Here is a 20,154-nt window from a genome sequence, read left to right as displayed (position 1 = left end):
TATTTATTTTTTCAAATTGTTAAGTCAAACACGAATTTTCTCTGACATTTTGTTATAAATCAAACATAACTATATATTTCCATGAACATCAACTATTTGTTTTTCAAAATTCTTAAACAAAGTTATATCAATTTTGATTACTATTAAATCAATTTAAATTCAATCTTTTGACAGAAATTTTCACAAACTTTCTACAATTATTTCATACAGTGTTCTTATATATTTTTTTCATATTTACTGTAAGTATCAATATTAACCTTTTTGTGTTAAAATTAAACCAAAATGTATTTTAGATAGCCCTGAAGAAGCTTTAAAATAAAGCGAAAGCTTGGCAAATATTGTAAATAAAAACTGTTTTTTCGAAATTTTTTCAACATTATTTGACTGTTGAAACCCACGAAACCAAAGAAAAAATAAATAAATAAATAAATAAATAAATATATATATATATATATATATATATTTTATTGATGCAACTAATTTTCCTTTATTTTGAGTATTTCAATATTAAATTCTACAAAAAGGATTTGAAGCTTTATATCTTCTATTAATTATCTGCGAGCGCTTTCGACAGTTGGTAGTACTGTCATCTTCTGGCACTCCTCAACAGTTTGAGGAGTGCCAGATATGAAATCATATGGATATGAAATCGTCTATGGCGATTTCATATCCATATGCCAAATTTTATGCAACTAGGATAAAGTTAACGTTTTGCTTATTTTTGACAGATATCCCCTTTTATAAAACAAGTTTGGTTAATTGTCATCAATTCATGTATACGTAACAAACTCATCATGGAGTTTAACTTTTCTGATACATTTTTACTTATACGGACATTTTCAGAGAGAAATTAAAAATGTGCTATAAAAATTTTGACATGACTGGTGCAAAGTTTCAATCACTTGGCTATTTTCTTAAACAAACCTTTGATTTCGAAAAAGCAGAGGCAACAAAAAAATGCAAATAATTTCAAAAGAACTATTATTATTATCATTAATTTTAAACAACAATAATATTATAGAAAATACAAATGGGTATAAAAAATTACTTATTGGTCTAAATGAGGTTGTCAAACACTTATAGCATACATTTCAGTATGTCGTCCTCCACGTTCTATACAAATTATGGTCCTTCTACTGACATCTGTAACTGAATTTTTATTAAATCAGGGATTTATATTTGCACAACACTCGCAAATGTTGTATGTCAGTAAATGGTCTACTTCGGTACACTTTTTGTTTCAGGTAACCCCACAAGAAAAAGTCTAAAGGCGTCAAGTCGGGTGATGTAGGTGGCCAATAATGTTCCCAGTTAAGTCCAATAACTTTGCCTTTGAACATTTGTTGGAGGGACTGTTTTACAGCAACCGTGTGATGTATTTAAAGGCATATTATCTAAAACTTCACTAACCTCATTATTTAAAAGGTTGAGATAACCGACGGATGATAAATTTTCCCTAAAGAGAAATGGCCCAATTATTTGGTCGTTACATTAGTTTTGAAGGTATACTGATCACCACATTCAACTGTGAAATTGGGATTTTTTTGGGTCCACCATCGGCAACTCTTCAAATGGAACTTACCGTTCCATTTGAAGAGAACGTTGCCTCATCTGTCCATAAAATTTTATACGGAAACTTTACATTTTCTTCTCTCTCCTTGAAACCAGAATGAAAACCCCAAACGGACATCAAAATCTCGTTCTTTCAATGTGTTAATAAATTTTGGCTTGTAAGGCCAAAATTTATTCTTTAATAAAATTTTTCTAACACTTTCTCTCTTGTAATCGGTATTTTTTATAATATCGGTTATGCTCGTTTGCACGTGTTCAATAACTTTTAAACAGGTTGGGCCTCCTCATCATATTTACTTGGAGTGTGCCTTTTTCTTAAGTTGATTTGCCACGGATCCTGTTTCTCTGAATTTCGACATTATTCTTGACACAGTAGTATGTTGAACATTTTTTCCTGGATGCTGTTCATTGAAAATGTTAGCTACTTGCCGGTATGGTGTATTCTCACCACATATTAAAACTATTTCTATTCTTTCCTGAAGAGACAACATTATTGCAACAATAACTGTTGACACTACCATAGCATGCATTTTGTTTGTCAAGACCTACTTAAAAATTTTATTCAACGTGATTAAGCATCCTTACCGCCCTAGTTAGTGTTTATAAATAATCTGTAAATACTGAATATTGAAATTTTAATGTAATTTCAACTCTAGTAATTTCATTAATACTTATTGCAGTTTTTGAGTTGAGTCTGCTTTTTCAAAATTGAAGGTACTGACGTTTGTTACTATCTTTGTAAGAAAAGAAATTCAATATACAGTATATAAAACATTTGTCCATAACTGTAATTACTGGTGTAAATTTATCACAACCACATATGCTGGTACAAAATGGGTAATTGGTTGTTTGTATCATTCTCCAAACGAAAGTCATGCAACTTTTTTGGAGCATTTGGAAAATATATGTGAAGAAATATTCTGTAACAACTGTCGTACAATCTTGGTTGGAGACTTTAATTTGAATTTCTTTTCAGGTGACTTTTATACAAACAAAATCAAGGATATATTTAATACATACGGCATAACTCAAGAGGTAAAAACGTTCACCAGAGTGACGAATACAAGTAAAACACTAATTGATTATGTATTAACGAATTTCGAAAATAGTCAAGTGAATGTACTAGACGAACCAAAAATTACTGATCATTCTGTAATATCAATCAAATGTTTCTATTCTGAAAAAATTTATTTTAGCAACAAATGTATGAAAACTGTAAGACGATTAACTGATAAAAATCTCGATGATATCAATTTAAACTTGATTAACTGCACTTTTATGCTAAATAGTACCAATATAGATGATATTTTCATTAATATAAAAGAACACTTCAACCAAGTTGTAAATGAGATAGCTCCCTTAAAAACAATTACTCATTATGAAAATGAATTACCCTGGTACGACAACGAAGTCAGAAAACTAAGTAGAGATAGAGACATGGCATATAAGTGTTTTAAACTGAATTCAAGTGATGTGAATTGGGAAAATTTTAAGCTTAAACGAAATGCTGTTGTAAATATCATTAAAAAAAAAGAAAGATCACTTTTACTTCAACCAAATTGATAGAAATGTACATAATCCACGTTTAATGTGGAAAACGTTGAAAAACTTAATAAATCCGAAAAAAAACCACAATTACTATTTTAATGGTGTATACTTTGAACGGAATGGACGAAATATATTGATAAAAGACAGTAATGACATAGCAGATTGTTTTAATAAATACTTTCTAAGTAGTATCAACGATATTATCCAAAGTATTGAAGAGTGTGAGTTAGTTTGCTATATTGAAAATTATGAAGATAGCTTTAGTGCCTTCGAACTAATAGACCTAAAACAGCTGAAAATAGTAATATCGGAAATTGATGCTAATAAAGGTTCACCTATTGATGAAATGTATAGTAAAATTATAAAAAACAGTTTTCAGGTAATTGGTCATGTATGGTGTTATTTTATAAATACATCATTAGAAAAAGGTATGGTTCCTACAGAATTGAAGATTAGTACTGTTACTCCAACTGAAAAAGTGACTAATACAAATAAATGTAGTGAATTCCGCCCTATCAACACTTTACCTTGTGCTGAAAAACTGTTAGAGCTAGTAGTTTATAAACAACTGTTGCAATATTGTAATGAAAAGAGTATACTTTTTATGAATCAATCTGGTTTTAGATCCAATCATTCATGTGAGTCAGCCATTCAGTTAACTGTTAATGAATGGAAAAGTAGTATGAGTAAAAATATGTTCACTGTGGTTGTGTTTTTGGATTTGAGGCGAGCATTTGAAACCATTAACCATAATATACTCCTAAAAAAACTGAAACTCTACGGCATAAGGGGAAAAGTACTTGAATGGATTAACAACTATTTAACAGGTAGACAACAACAAACAAAAGTTGGTAATTCATTGTCAGCTCCATTGGAAGTGCAACATGGAGTTCCACAAGGAAGCATTTTGGGTCCGCTATTGTTTCTTCTATACATAAATGACATAAAGCATTACAATGAATGTGACTATATACACTTGTTCGCAGATGACACGTTAATATCAGTAACTGATAGAGATTTGAATAATGCCGTACAAAAGATGAATAATTCTTTAAATAGAATAACAGAATACCTCAAAATGAATAAATTGAAACTGAATGTAGACAAAACAAAGGGGATGATAATTGCCACACCATTTAAATACAGACAATTTGATATAAATGAAATTCACATCAAAATAGAAAATAATACAATTGAATTAGTTCAAGAGTTTAAATATTTAGGGTTTATGCTTGACAACCACTTAACGTTGAATGGTCATTTCAATTATATTCAGAAAAAAATACTCAAAAAACTATATTTTTTTTCGAGGGTATCTCAGCATTTGAGTATGAGCTCAAGAATTACCGTATATAATACAATTATCAAACCTCACTTCGAATATTGCCCGACCTTATTGTATGGTTTTGACCTCAATAAAATGAGATCACTACAAAAACTTCAAAATCGTGCAATGAGAATCACTTTGAGATGTAACAGATATACACCAATATCATTGATGTTGGGAACATTACAATGGCTGTCAATAGAAAATAGACTTATTTATTCAACTATGAGTTATATCTTCAAAATGTTGCATAATCTTCTTCCATCATATTTTCACAAATATATAACTATCAATACGCAAGTTCACCAGCATGATACGAGAAGTAAACATAACTTACATGTGACTAGGCAAACAAAAGCTTACAATATTAAAACCTTGGTGTTCAAGGGATTCATTGCTTACAACAGGTTGCCAGATGATATAAAGAAATCAGAAACTCTGCAACAGTTTAAAATAAAAACGATAAACCATTTACAGCAAAAGTAAAATCGTTGTATTGTATATCTATCAGGATTAATAATTTTTAGTATCAATACGAGTATTAATATATGTATCTTCTTACGGGATATGAGTGTATAGTGGGTAGTGGGATAGCATAACTTATTGGTTTCATATGTATGTTTGTATATGATTATTGTGGTATTTGGCTGTAGGTGAATGGTATCAATATATGTATTTTCTTTCGGGCTATAAGTGTATATTGGGATAGCATTCTTATTGGTTCATATGTAGGATTGTATATGATTATTATGGTATTTGGCTGTACTTGAATGGTTTTCTTTTAGCAAAACAATGGAAAATATAACTCGAAATGTAAATACCTAGTGTGTACGTTTAAATTTAAAACAAAACAAATATATTAATACTATCGAAGGAGCTGCTAATTACTATATATAAGATTATACTTTGTGAATGTAGATTAGGATTACCTATTTCAATAAAGATTATTATTATTATTATATTATTATTATCATTAGTTTGAATTCTATAATGTTTGAGTTTAGAAAATGATAGATGGAGACATCTCAAACTCAATAAAAAAAAATCCATTAGTATAGTTAACTTGTACCTGAAAGAATATTAGTGAGTTCCATATTGGCTAGCACCCCCTCGGAAGGTGGGAAATTTTGAAAATTCGAAGCCATCGATTCGCTTAAAAACATACTCTGGCTGGCCTGCATCATCATTCCATGGCTTGAACTCCCCGAAGGCTCTTGTTTGATCTTATCATTCAACCCTCCGAAGCCTACTATGCTGGGACCCGAAGAGTCCTTGTGCCCACCAGGATCGCCGGAACCGAGTGGTAAACTAAAATTTTCATGTCCACCATAATGATTCCTTCTCAACGACTGCTTCTCCCACAACTTGATAACGGACCGAAGTGTAACAGGAATGGAAAAACATTTGTTGAGGATTTTTGTACTCAAATCAGAAGCTACATCAGGAGCGTTCACTGGTGGAGGTGTTCCCGGATTGTGAATTCGGCAAATGAGGTTGGAAGCATCTGTGAGATCTATTTCTGCCGTAGCCATACTCTCTTCTATAGGGTGTTCCAAAGATATGGAGATATGGGTAGAAGACAGAGCGCTCACTTCAAACATGGTCATATTTTCAAAGTCTAAAAAAAATTTGGATCTCATTAGAAATATCATTATGGAATAATGATATTACTGACATTAATGAAATATCAAATTCATGCTTAGAAGCTTCCTTCGCTTCAAAGCTTGATAGGAATGTTTTTGAAGAGTGTTTAAAATTCACATTATTCTGGAATTTCCCAGAGAACAGATGGGTTACAATAAATTTTGATTCGTTTTCCAATATTTGAATTAATGTACGTATTTTATATTGAAAATAACTTTAAAGTGTTATTATTAAGAGAGATATATATCGAATTTGTTTAATTAGTGGAATAATAAAAAAATGATTTATCCCACTTCTGCCACCAAATGCAAAATTTGTGTTTCGCCCCTTTGATTGATAAGTTTTGATTACTTTTGAATTGATTTTTTTCCTCATGTTGTGTGTAACAAGAAACTATGAGGACTACCTTTCTAAAAGATTAACACTGGTTAAAAAAATGTCTAAGTATATTTCAATCTAACATAATCATAGGTGTTTGGATGAAATTGATTGGTGTATTTTTGTGAATGTGGAGATTCAATCACTCTGTTGTTTGTGAATAAATGAAGAGAAAGAATGACGCAATACTTACTTTTAGTAGGTGCAACTGATTCAACATGGGAAGCTATTTCGGGGGAAATGAAATTTTGTGTTTATATTGGACTTGTTCATTTTAAAAAAAGTTATGAGGGTCACAAATAGTGGATTGCGTTATTTTTTCTCCATGCTTTAATTGGCACTATGTTAGATCTTTTACAATGTAAGTTTAAGGTAACAAGAAAATATTAGCAAATTTTAGCTGAATCGACTTGTTGAAATATTATTCGATATATTTGTGAGATGAACTTTGCAATTTGCATGTTCCGATAAAATTTTTTGACGTTTGACCTAACCGGCTTAGGTTGGATGCAGCAAAAGGCGCGACTTAATAAAGAGTATTCTTTTTAAAAATCTGAGTTTGACAAGCAGTGATTGAAGTTGAATTATTTGTTGCTTAATTAGGTTGATAATTATTAGGATAATCTTCGAGACCAAAATCTAATATCGTAAGGCAGTATGAATTTTTGGCAAAAAAAAACCCAGGAACTGATTCATCAATAATATTATTATTACTCTTTATTAGCAAATAATGCTCTTCATAGTACAGTCAGCCACTTATAAAATACAAAACAATAAAAAAATATATATATAAAATTAGAGACAAGTCACATTTTAAAAACACGAAACTAAAAAACAAGACGAATTATTGATGACAATTACTTGAAATATATTCACTACATTTTCTTTTGAATGAATTTAATGAATCACAGCTTTTTATATGACTTGGCAGATTATTAAATGCAATCAGACCAGAACTATGCAATGAGTCACAACCTATATGTTCTCTGTTGATATAAAAATTTCCTATTCTATTTCTAGTGGAGTGTGTATGATTACTACTTGTGTAGGTCAACTGATCACTCAGATAATTTGGCGACATATTGTGTTTAATTTTAAATATAAATATTAGCATATTTAGTGTTATCCTTTGTTTAGCAGACATAAGAGACAGTGTTTCCAAGATGTATTCCACAGATGTGCGTTTATTACAACTTAATATTGCCCTCATGGATCTGTTTTGAAGCTTCTGTAATCTGTTTAGATTTTCATTGATGCTTGGACATACATGCACCATTCAAAAGGAAGCATAATTTCAAATTGAAAGTGTGGTTTATAGACGAAATCATGGCAGATTTAAAAAAACGTGATTTTCTTCATATAAAAGCAAAGGAAACCAAACTACAATGTGATTGGGATAAATATAAAATAAGTCGTAATCTCGTTACCAAAAAGATACGAATTGAAACTAAAAAGTATTATGAATCAAAGATTGACGAAAATAAAGGAAACAGTAGGACTATGTGGAAAGCACTGAAAGGTTTAGTAAAGGGAAATAGAAAAGTTCAAAGGTATACAATTTGATAGTGTTCTTGTAACAAATGAAGCAAAAGTAGCAGGATATTTAAATTCATTTTTCGTTGAGTGTTTGAAAAATCTAACAGAAAGTATAGTGTCAATAAATGATTATAATCATGTTCTCAGTTATATTATACCAACAAATGAGATACTTGGAGAATTTGAAACATTGAATATGTGCGAGTTAAAAAAGATAATTTTTTCCCTCAAGAAAAATAATACAGATGACAATGGAATTAATCTGAATATAATCAAGTTGACATTTGAAATACTGGGAAATAGGTTTTTGGACTTGATAAATTTATCGTTAACCACTGGAACATTTCCTGATGGTTGGAAAATTGCCACCATCGTTCCTATTGAAAAAATTACAAACACCGTTTTAGGATCTGATTTTAGACCCATAAATACCCTGCCAAATATTAGAAATTACAGTGGAAGAGCAATTGATGAAATTTATAGCGAAACATAATATTTTGATTAAAGAACAATCTGGCTTTAGGGAATCCCATTCATGTGAAACTGCACTGCAATTTCTAATCTCTTTGTGGAAAGTTGAGCTATCTAAAAAACGTATTATAGGTGTTGTCTTTCTGGATTTCAAAAGGGCATTCGAGACGGTCAACATTGAGTTACTTTTAATGAAATTAAATAAGTATGGACTAGATTATAAAGTATTACAATGGTTCACAAATTACCTCACATATCGGAAGCAGCTAGTTAAATATAATCAAGTGACATCAAGTACTTTGAATGTAATTTCTGGAGTCCCTCAAGGGCCAGTATTGGGTCCACTACTATTCTTGCTGTACATAAATGATATTGTGATACATGTTAAAAGGTGTAAGATAAAACTGTTTGCCGACGACACTATGTTGTACTGTTCTGGGACGACTAATGAAATCTCAGAATGTTTAAATGAGGAACTATTAAATATAAACGAGTGGTTATGTGACAACGGCCTCAAGTTAAATGTTAATAAAACAAAATGCATGTTAATAGGTAGCAAATATCGTTTAAAACAACTGCAAGATGAACATTGAATCTTTATATTGATAATGTCATCATTGAAAGGGTAACAACTTTTAAATATCTGGGAGTGGTATTAGATCAAGAATTGAACTTTAATGCACACTGTAATTATATTCAGAAGACAATAGCCACTAAAATTAATCTTTTATATAGATTGAAAAATAAAATAAGTGAATATGCAAAATTAACAATTTATAAATCAATAATAGCACCCCACTTTGACTATTGCAGTACATTACTCTATTTTGTGTGCAATGAAAATCTAAACAGATTACAGAAGCTTCAAAACAGATCCATGAGGGCAATATTAAGTTGTAATAAACGCACATCTGTGGAATACATGTTGGAAACACCGTCTCTTATGTCTGCTAAACAAAGGATAACACTAAATATGCTAATATTTATATTTAAAACGAACGAAAAACTTATTCTACAAGGGACTACAGGAATTTAACAATTTACCAAATGGCATTAAAGAGGAAAATACTGTAAGAGGGTTTAAAAGTAAATTATTGGAATACCTAAAGCGTTAGTAAGTTGGAAAATATGTATATTATATGTATGTTACTATATTATTATCTTTTTATTCAGTTTATCTTCATTATTGTTATTATCTATATACAGATTTGAATTTTATTAATATTTTTGGCACTGTGGAAATTTAAATTGTTAATTAGTTATTATGTCTTGTAAGATTAGGATGTATCCTATAATAAAGATTACTACTACTACTACTACTAACCTTCAAAAAAAGCTGTTGACATTTCATGATATTCTACTCATAAATTTGTGAGTTACTGTGTTAAAAGTGACACTACCTACTTTTGTTATTTTCAAAACAATGGAGCAAAAACAATTTCGTGTTTTAATTTTACACTGTTTCTTGATGGGAAAAAATACCGTTCGAACGAAGAAATGACTTGAAAAGTGTTATAAGGACTCCGCTCCATCAAAAACAACAATTAAATGTTGGTTTGCTGACTTCAAACGTGGTCGTAGAGACAGCGATGCTGCAGAACGCAGTGGACGTCCAAATGGGGCAGTAACAGTAACAGAAAACATGAAAAAAATCCACAAAATCGCTTCGAATGATCGAAAGGTGGAGTTGCGTGAGTTAGCTGACATTGTAAAGATATCAAAAGGATGTGTTGGCTTTATATTGCATGAGCATTTGACTATGAGAAATTTCTGTTTGAAGCGGGTTCCGCGCGAGCCCATTGTTGACCAAAAACAAGAAATTCTTGATGATTATGAGCAGTGTTCGACCATGTTTGAATATAACAAACAGGAATGTTTGCGTCGATATGTGACAATGGATGAAACATGGATCCATTAATTCACTCCGGAATCAAAATGATCGTAATCTGAATGGAGAGCAACTAGTGAACCTCGTCCAAAGCGCAACAATCGGCTGGAAAGGTTTGGCCTCGGTATTTTGGGATGTGCGTGGTGTAATATTGTCAAATATGGAAAATAATCATGAAATAATTCAAATTCATTTAAGCGAATACATGAATTGAAAGATGTTCCAACCTCGACTTTAATATTCTAAAACAAACGACCTCGACTTTAATATTCTAAAACAAAAACACTCAGTATTCAGAATTCCATCTTTTAATATTCCAAGTTCATAGACATCGAAATTGATACGATCACAGGATATAGAAATATAAAACAATCTCCAAATTACGCAAAACTCAGTACAGCGACCGGATCAAAGTTGCAATGGCTGGCAGAAAACGAGTTTCCGCACAACCCAAAATTCGCAAGTTTTGTAAATTGTATGTAGTGATTTTTTTTTGTAAAATGAGTGCATTTTTCTGGATTAAAAGGTACAAATACATCAAAATACAAAATGTTTGTACATATGTAAGTGCATACGTTATTTTATTTTCATATATCCTATTATTTTTAGTGTAACTAAGAATTTGTAGGTTATGTTCGAAAATCCGAACGATTTGGACATCCAAACCCCCTCACTTGAAATTTTCGACGCTCTACTGTATATGAATCGGTACTCCACCCAGACAAACAAACTGATTTTTTTCAGTTGGGTTGCTCAAGATAGACATACAAGACCAACTTATCAGACATTTAAGAAGTAAAACTAGAAATAAAACAGTAGTTATATATACTTGAACGAATTCTAATATACCTTGCTTGCTGTCCGGTCGAACACAACTTCCTATGATCGTATTGAATAAAGCCTGCTCTCTCAAAATCATTAGGATACTGGCTACATGTGCTGGATGTGTGAAAGGTATATTAGATACCAAGACACCATTCATATTTTTGTTCTCAGTCAGGAAGTAACAGTGATTTTGATCAGGAAGTGTCTGAAACATTGAATAAAATTATCATTTTCATGAGATTGAAAGTCGAGTAAGTCACTTTTATTAGGTTGTTTCTGAAGTTTTGTCCGTTTTAATGACATGTTTTTGTAGCTACATATCTGAATGAATAATCTTCTATGTCGTGGTATACAGGGTGTAACATAAGTACGTTAAAATATTGAAGTGACGTATTCCTGAGACAATTTCAGGAAAAAAGTCTATATGAACTTGTGTCCGAAAATGCTTCGTTTCGGAGGTACGGGGTGTTGAAATTGATTTTTTTTTGTTCACTTTTTGAAAATAACTCTTGAAAAAAATAAGTTATTTGCACGAAATTCGGTAACCGGGGTTTTTTTGACGTGGGAAATCATAATTTCGTTTTACTTTTCATGTAACATCTAGAGGGCGCTGCGTACGCTGTCATTGTTTATTTCAAATTGCCCTAACTTTTTTGACAGTAAACTTTTGATACTTTTCATGAAAAAACCTAATTCCCACACCTTTTCCAAGTAAAAAAGGTACATCTCCTCAACAACGCTGGAGGTGATCGTTTTCGAGATATTTACAATTTTCTATATCGATGCATATTACTTAGCTCCTAGGGCAGCGGTTCCCAAACTGGGGGGCGCACCCCTCTGGGGGGGGGCGTGGAGAAATTCCAGGGGGGGCGTGACACCCAAATGAAATAAATAAAAAAAAAATACAAAAATAATTTCCTCATAATAATACTCCCCTCCCGCCATCCATGACCCCCACCACCCGTTACCTCCATTTGGCCTTGGCGTGAGTGCGAGCGTCCCTCCACCCCTACCACGTCCTGCACTTAAAAGTTTACCCCAGTGTTTCAGGGAAAGCTGTTCGGATGTACTTGCCTTTTTCAACAACATACATGTGCGAAAACGCGTTTTCAACTCTTGTGGCGATCAAAACCAAGTACCGCAACAAACTTGATGTCGAAAGTGACCTACGCTGTGCTTTGTCTGAAACTCAACCCAGGATCTGTCAGCTTATCCAGAACATGCAAGCGCACCCATCTCACTAAATTACATTTTATGTTTTGTTTTTGTAAGTAGGTAGGCCTATTGTTTCACCTTCCTTAAATTGAAAATGTATCTGTGTTACCATGTTAAATTTTGTATCACTTATTATATTCGTTTTTCATGTAATACTTGTTTAAATTTTCACCATACGTACAATTATTGATATGTGTAGGGGGGCGTGGGGGGGTCTCCAAATAACCAGAGGGGGCGTGGTACAAAAAAGTTTGGGAACCCCTGTCCTAGGGCGCTAAGTGAAGTTGCTGAGAACATTACAAAAACTAAGTTTGTGGTGGATCTCGTCAAAATAAACAAATTTTTCCTATAAAATGCTTAACGAAGAATGATTCGTTTTCGAAATACAGATAGTTGGCATTTTTCAAAACATGGTAGGTTTTTGTCATAAATTTTTTGCAATTTTAGTTATATTCATCAAACTTTATACGTAGTATACCCGTACTACGTATGGAATTGCTTATTCAATCCAAATTGAAAAAAGTTGTCAGATTTAATTATTCAATTAGAAAATACATTTCGGAGTTTGTAAAAAAAAACAATTCGGAGAAGAACTATGTTATTTATTAGGAAAATAAACATATTAAAATTGAACTAAACAACTATTACAACAACTGTTCAAAGTGACGACCCCCCAACAGTAATACAAGCTTCTGCACTTCTCATCAAAGAATTCCGCACCCGTTGAAAAATTCCCGGAGTGTTTCTTATCGTTTCGCAGCAAGCCATGATGCGATCCCTCAACATTTCCTCGTTTTCAAAGGGGCTAGCATAAACTAGTGATTTTAGGTGTCCCCCAAAAGAAAAAATCGACGGGATTGAGGTCCGGTGACCTCGGGGGCCAATACTCAGTACCTCCTCTTCCTATCCATCGTTGGGGATATGCTACGTCTAAAAAACTTCTTGCTATCACACTAAAATGAGCAGGAGCACCATCGTGCATAAACCAAGAGTGATTTCGGATGTTGTTCGACTTTTCTTTGAAGCCATTGAGCAAATTTGATACGTGGTTGGAAATTACGTAGCGCAAGTGCCTGCACACGTTGAATATGATAAAGATATAATTGCTGTTCCTTTAAGATTCTGTAAACTGTCATGTGACTCACGTTTAAAGTTTGAATAATTTTTCTTGTACTCGCTGCACAAGGCGTCACGCGTTAGGGATACCTTTTCTGATAGATGCGTTTGGCCTCGTTTGAATTTCCGTCAGCCAAGCCGTATGCAAATACCAAAAAATCACTTTATAAACTCTGAACTGTGAATTTGTCAATTAATAGTTAAAAATGTGACAGCGAACTTCTATTTTTATAAACAAACTTTCATAGCCTACTCGATTTAATTAACTTAATTTGCAAGCGGAGAGATTGTCAAAAATTATTGAAATTTGGCTATTAAGTAATATGCATCGATATAGAAAATTATAAATAGGTATCTCGAAAACGATCACCTCCAGCGTTGATGAGGAGGTGTACCTATTTTATTTGGAAAAGGTGTGGAAATTAGGTTTTTTCATGAAAAGTACCAAAAGTTTACTGTCAAAAAAGTTAGGGCAATTTGAAATAAATAATGACAGCGTACGCAGCGCCCTCTAGATGTTACATGAAAATTAATACGAAATTATGATATCCCACGTCAAAAAAACCCGTGCACCGAATTTCGTGCAAATAACTTATTTTTTGCAAGAGTTATTTTCAAAAAGCGAACAAAAAAAGTCAATTTCAAGACCCCATATCTCCGAAACGAAGCATTTTCGAACATAAAACTTCAGAAACATTAACGCTTTGAAGATATTATATTGAAAAAGTTCAAAGAAATTTTTTGAAATTCTTGTACTTCAAAAACACTGGAATTTATCCAGCTAGGGATTCTGACCACTATAGTCTCCTCAATCACTTTCAATTAATTAATTAAGATGTGCTTGAATAACATTTTTGCATAAACTACTAAACAGCCAAGTAGACCGCCATTTGCTCCTGTCAGAACTGAACTTTAGGGTGGCAAGAGCTCAGTCACGGCTGAATCTCACATTTTACTGCTCTGCAGCACGAACAAACATAATATCGCATTCTCCAATTAAATATATGTGTGAAAACTACAACTCAATATGCAGCTTTTGCGATATTAATACTTGCTCGGCGAATCATATAAAAAAAGTTGCAATGGAAATTTCAAAGTGATATCAAAACTGTTTTTTCTTTTTTTGTGTTGTGAGAAAGACAGTTATTTTAACCACTCTTACCAAATAGCGCAATGATTAGTTATACTATCAGTTTTTTTCTTTTGTTATAGTTTTCTTTCTTTTGTTCTCTATTCGAAGTTATATATCATTGTTATGTTATATTCATATAGCATGTCAAGAATGAACATGATTTATATTATCTATTATCAGATAACAATATTGTTCAGGACACCCAGATAATAACAAATAATTTTGCTGAGTATTTTAATAGTATTCCAACAATACTTTCGAACAATATAAAAGAACCATTATATGAACTCACACTTGAAGATTTCAATCCTTTTACTTTTTCCTTCAAACCTGCTCTAGAAACAGACATAACACGTATAATAAGTAATCTAAAAACTACACATACTACTGGTAATGATGATATTAGCTCTAGCCTGTTAAAAAAGTGTTCAACATATATTGTTAAACCATTAACTTGTGTGATTAACAGCTCTTTGGAGGAAGGAATCTACCCTGAAATTCTGAAAGTCGGTAAAATAAAACCCATACATAAAACAGGTGATAAAACTCAGGTTGAAAATTTCAGGCCCATCACTGTTCCCAGTGTGTTTGCAAAAGTTTATGAAAAGTGTGTGGCACACATGGTAATTTCTTTTTTTTGATCTTTATAAACTCTTTAATGCAAATCAATTTGGCTTTAGAAGAGGGCGGTCAACAACGCATACCATAATAACATTTCTTAATGAACTATATAATAATCTAGATGAAGGAAAGAGAACCCTGGGTGTTTTCTTGGATCTTAGTAAGGCATTTGATTTGGTTAACCATAAAATCCTGCTAGATAAATTAGAAAAGTATGGATTTAGGGGCATTCCATATAAACGGTTTGAAAGTTACCTGGGCAATAGAACACAATATGTTGAGATAGGCAAGTTCAAGTCTATTCACCGTAATTATACCATGGGAGTGCCACAAGGTTCTATTCTGGGACCATTGCTTTATATATGTCAATGATTTTGCAGGTGATGTTGTAATGTATGCAGATGATACAACCTTACTGGTAAATGGACCAAACATCTCCGCTACAGTTGACTCTGCTCATATAGAAATATTGAAAGCACAGGATTGGTTCTCCAAAAATAAATTAGTTTGCAATGATAAAAAATCCTCTTTTGTAAGATTTAGTTATGCACCAAAAGGGTATGATCACAGCTTACTTTTAAAAGCATCAAATGGTTCGTTAAAACAAGTAACATCAGTTAAATTCTTGGGACTCAACCTCTCAGAAGATTGTAAGTGGAATCATCACATTCATGAAATGTGCAAAAAAATATCACCAATGTGCTATTGCCTGTATCAACTTAATAAAATTGTGGACAAATCTGTATTACTTATGTTTTATCATGCACATGTTCACTCTTTAATCTTATATCAGCTTGGGGTTTATCTAGTGAAGCGCAAAGGGTGTTTATTTTACAAAAGAGAGCTGTCAGAAATATTCATAGAGTAAGTAGACGCATGAGCTGTAAAGAACTATTCAAAATCCTAAAAATTTTAACCAGATACTGATGTTTGTAAAATCAGACAGACAATTGTTTGCTCCATTGAATAGAAACAAATACAGTACAAGAAATTCACCTTTATTGGAAATACCAATTCACAGACTGGCCAGGTCCGAATCAAGTCCTTTTTATATGAGTATCAAATTATTTAATAAATTGTCAACTCATGTTAGAGAAATGTCGCTGAGATAATTCAAACAGTATGTGAAACAACTTTTAATTGACAAAGCCTATTACTCTGTTGATGAGTATTTGAAAGATCCTATGTGATGTATAATTGGTTAATGCCTTCATGGGTTGACTAGAATGCCAACACAATTACCAAATGTGGCTCAGTTCATAATTATATTTAATTTTGATGTACCTACGATTTTAATCATATAATCGACTGTTTCAATCAACGGGGTTTTCTATCTATATATTTAGATTTTATTTTATTTTATCTATCATATTTATTTTTTATTTTTATTATTGACTTGTTCTATGTCATCATGTTATGATCGTTATGAACGAATAAATATTATTATTATTATTACTGATGTATTCAATTATGTCCTGTAATTGGGTGTTACCTGTTGGGCAATAAATGATGTTATTATTATTAATAAAAGTGATATCTACATAATTACTAGTTGTGAGTGCCGTAAAGTGTTGCTAAAGAAAAAATGGTTTACACAACTGCACAGAGGGTTGAGTTAATTGAACTGTACTATGGAACTGTTCAATCAACGACATGGGAAGAATGTGTCGCGACAATATGTTTTCGATTTAATTGCAAAATTGCGCGTAACTGGATCTGTAGCAAATATAAAACGGCAAATCGAACCACCAGTAACAAATGAAGCGGCACAAGTGGCAATTCTAGGCCATGTTGAGCTTGACCATACTTTGAGCACAAGAAAATCAGCATTTGTTTCCGGGGTGTCTCGAACTAACATTCGGTGTATTTCAAAAACCCACAAAATGCATCCTTACAAGATTAAATTAACGGAAGAACTGAATGAAGATGATTTCGATCGACGCTTACAATTTTGCGAGTTGATTAGTGAACGAGCAGTGGAAATTCCACATATTGTTTTCTACATTCGCTTCAGTGATGAATGTTCTTTTTTTCTAAATGGCACAATTAATCGCCGTGATTGTCGCTATTGGGCTGATTCAAATCCTCACATTTTTCATGAAGTGCATACTCAACGTCCACAAAAATTAAATGTATGGGGGCTGGAATTTTTGGTGACCGTATTGTTGGCCCATTGTTTTTAGAAGGCAATTTAACTGGACAAATGTATCTGGAGCTTCTGGAAGATACTTTTAATCCCCTTCTCACTGATATTATTGAAAATGAACACAATTATCGGGAGGATCTGTTAATATTTCAACAAGATGGAGCTCCTCCGCACTATGCTCTGCCTGTTAGGCAGTATTTAGATCAGACTTTTCCGGATCACTGGATTGGGAGGTGGGGCACTATCGAATGTCCACCAGGACCACCAGACCTTTCGCCGTTAGATTTCTTTCTGTGGCGTCATTTGAAAAGCGGAATTTACTGTACTCCTTCTACATCACTCGAAGATTTACGGCAACGAATCACAAATGAATGTCGCCCAAATCACTCCAGAAATGCTCCACAATGTTCAAGAACGTTTCCAGCAGAATCTCTATTATTGCATGGAAGCTGGAGGTGCCCATTTTGAGCCTATGCTAACATGAGAATAAAGTACTTAACTTTAACCCTAAATTTAATATGGTTCGTCTAAATTTTAAAAAATGTACACCGTTGTTTAGAGAATTCCAAGATATTTCAAATGATGTACGACTCGCCCCTATTCCCTATTAAAATTCCAAAGGTTACTCACCCCTCTGCTCCGGGGTTGAAGTGACGACGCAGGGGGAAAATTGACCGGTCTGAGCGTTTTTTAGGATTTGCAAGATTAGTACCCAAAACCTCCATGTCAAGTTTTCTATGGCCCACCCTGTATTTACATAGTTTAAAAATGTAAGATATTTATAAATTTTTTTATATATCAGGCTTGCCTACTAAACAAATAAATATTTCGATTAAATTTAATAAGTATTTACTGAGATATTACAGTTTGAAGTAGACTCGTAAAAACGGACAAAACATTTAAAACAACCTGATACTTACCACAAACAGCCCTTTATGGTTGCTGGAACTCATTTTGTTATCACTGCAGTGTGCTACAATAAGATTAAGAAGAGGTTGTACAGGAGCACTATCAATGTCTGTCCAGGGATGTATTTGCTGAATTTGTCTTATAAGAGACAGACACATTGGCAATGGCTTATTTAATTTCAACATAAAGCAAGCGGGAATAACTGCACTGTTTTGACTAGTTAAAGATGTGTATGAAGGTGTGCTGAAAATCAAGAATTGTTTTTCAGTTTTTCAAATAACGAATATATTCAAAACATTGTTACTCTACAAAGTAGCTATGATACGAAGTCTGTTCAAAAAATGAGGTGAATTTTCATTTTTCACAAAAAATATTTATTTATTCACCAATTTCTATTTTGTCCCCTTCTTAGTAGTCCCCCTCAGACATAATACGCTTGTGCCAGCGTTTTTTCCAATCTTCAAAGCAGTTCTGATATGTAGCGATTCGGTTTTTATCTCCTCAATCGTCTCAACACGCCGGGTGTCTTCAATCTTGAGAACAGGAAAAAGTCGCAGGGGGTCAAATCTGGTAAATACGGTGGCCGAGGCATGATTATGGTTTTGTTTTTAGCCAAAAAATTACGAACAGGCAATGACAAACAGGCAATTACGAGTGAGTAGGGTCATTATCGTGATACAAAAGCCATGCATCGTTTTTGCACAAAACCGGGCATTTTCTTCGTATTGCTTCTCGCAAGCAGCACATAAATTCAAAATAATACTCTTTATCGACTGTACGATCATGTGGCAAAAAAACTTCATGGTAACTGAAGAAAATAGTGACCAAAATATTGACATTTGATCGATCTTGGTATGCTTTTTTGATCTTGGCTCTCCTGGGCTCTTCCATTGGGATGACTGGACTTCGGTTTCGATGTCATAACCATATTCCTATGATTCTTCACCGGTTATGACCCTTTCAAGCAATTCCTGAGAGATGTTTCTTGTCCAAAATTTCCGAAAAAATTGCATGGCATGAACCAACCTATATGCCGCTTTCTCATTATTTTCATTGGTTGTTGATGTGCTGGGGCGTCCTGGGCAAGCATCGTCATTCAAAATTTTCTCGACCTTCTGTGAAAAGCTTGTACCATTTGTAAACCATTTTCTGACTCAGAGTACAATCACCGTATGCCACTGTCAACACTTCAAGTGTTTTTGAGCACTAAAATCCATTTTTACTCAAAATTTGATGCAATTTCATTGATCATTTTTTTTTGATAGCTGAAAATTGCTGAAAACGCAAAACTTGCCTAACTTTAATGCCTCCCACCAACAAACCTGCCACAAAGTATGATATACTAGACATTGTCATTAACCTAAGCAACTCAAATTCCACCGGTGACGACGGAATAACTACGAATATACTGAAAAAATGCATACATATTATAGCTGAACCTCTAACCTACTTGATCAATTGCTCCTTGGAAGAGGAGATTTTTCCTGAGTGCCTGAAGATTTCAAAAATTGTGCCAATTCATAAGAAGAGAAATGACACTGACATACAAAATTTCAGACCAATTTCCCTCATTTGCCCATTCTCAAAAGTATATGAAAAATATGTTTTAAGCCTAATGATATATTTTTTTTTTTAATAAATGGAGTCTATTTAATGTGAACCAGTTTGGTTTTCGCAAATTAGGCGATTACACAGTTCCTCAACAACGTGTACAGGGAGTTCGATGAAGGTAAAAAGACGCTAGGGATTTCCATAGACTTAAGTGAGGCATTTGATCTGGTAGATCACAAAATTCTCCTAACAAAGCTTGAAATGAATGGAATCAG

At 33.0% G+C, this 20,154-nt stretch overlaps 1 protein-coding gene across 1 annotated transcript in view; it reads right to left on the bottom strand.

Annotated features, from left to right (window-relative positions):
* The window catches only part of MED1 (Mediator complex subunit 1), a 47,833-nt gene that overhangs the window by 17,702 nt on the left and 9,977 nt on the right, over positions 1–20,154 (bottom strand). The window contains exons 5-7 of the mRNA XM_074184780.1: positions 18,340–18,571; positions 11,214–11,394; positions 5,517–6,065 (exon numbers count right to left, since the gene is read on the bottom strand). Coding sequence (XP_074040881.1) covers positions 5,517–6,065; positions 11,214–11,394; positions 18,340–18,571 — 962 coding nt within the window. The remainder of the gene's footprint in view (positions 1–5,516; positions 6,066–11,213; positions 11,395–18,339; positions 18,572–20,154) is intronic.

Source organism: Leptinotarsa decemlineata, unplaced genomic scaffold, assembly GCF_025532065.1.
Source record: "Leptinotarsa decemlineata unplaced genomic scaffold, Ldec_3_MD MMD2_tig00026358_RagTag_RagTag, whole genome shotgun sequence".
NCBI classification, from domain to species: domain Eukaryota; kingdom Metazoa; phylum Arthropoda; class Insecta; order Coleoptera; family Chrysomelidae; genus Leptinotarsa; species Leptinotarsa decemlineata.
Note: the sequence above shows the minus strand (reverse complement) of the source record. Positions and strands in the feature narration are given on the sequence as shown.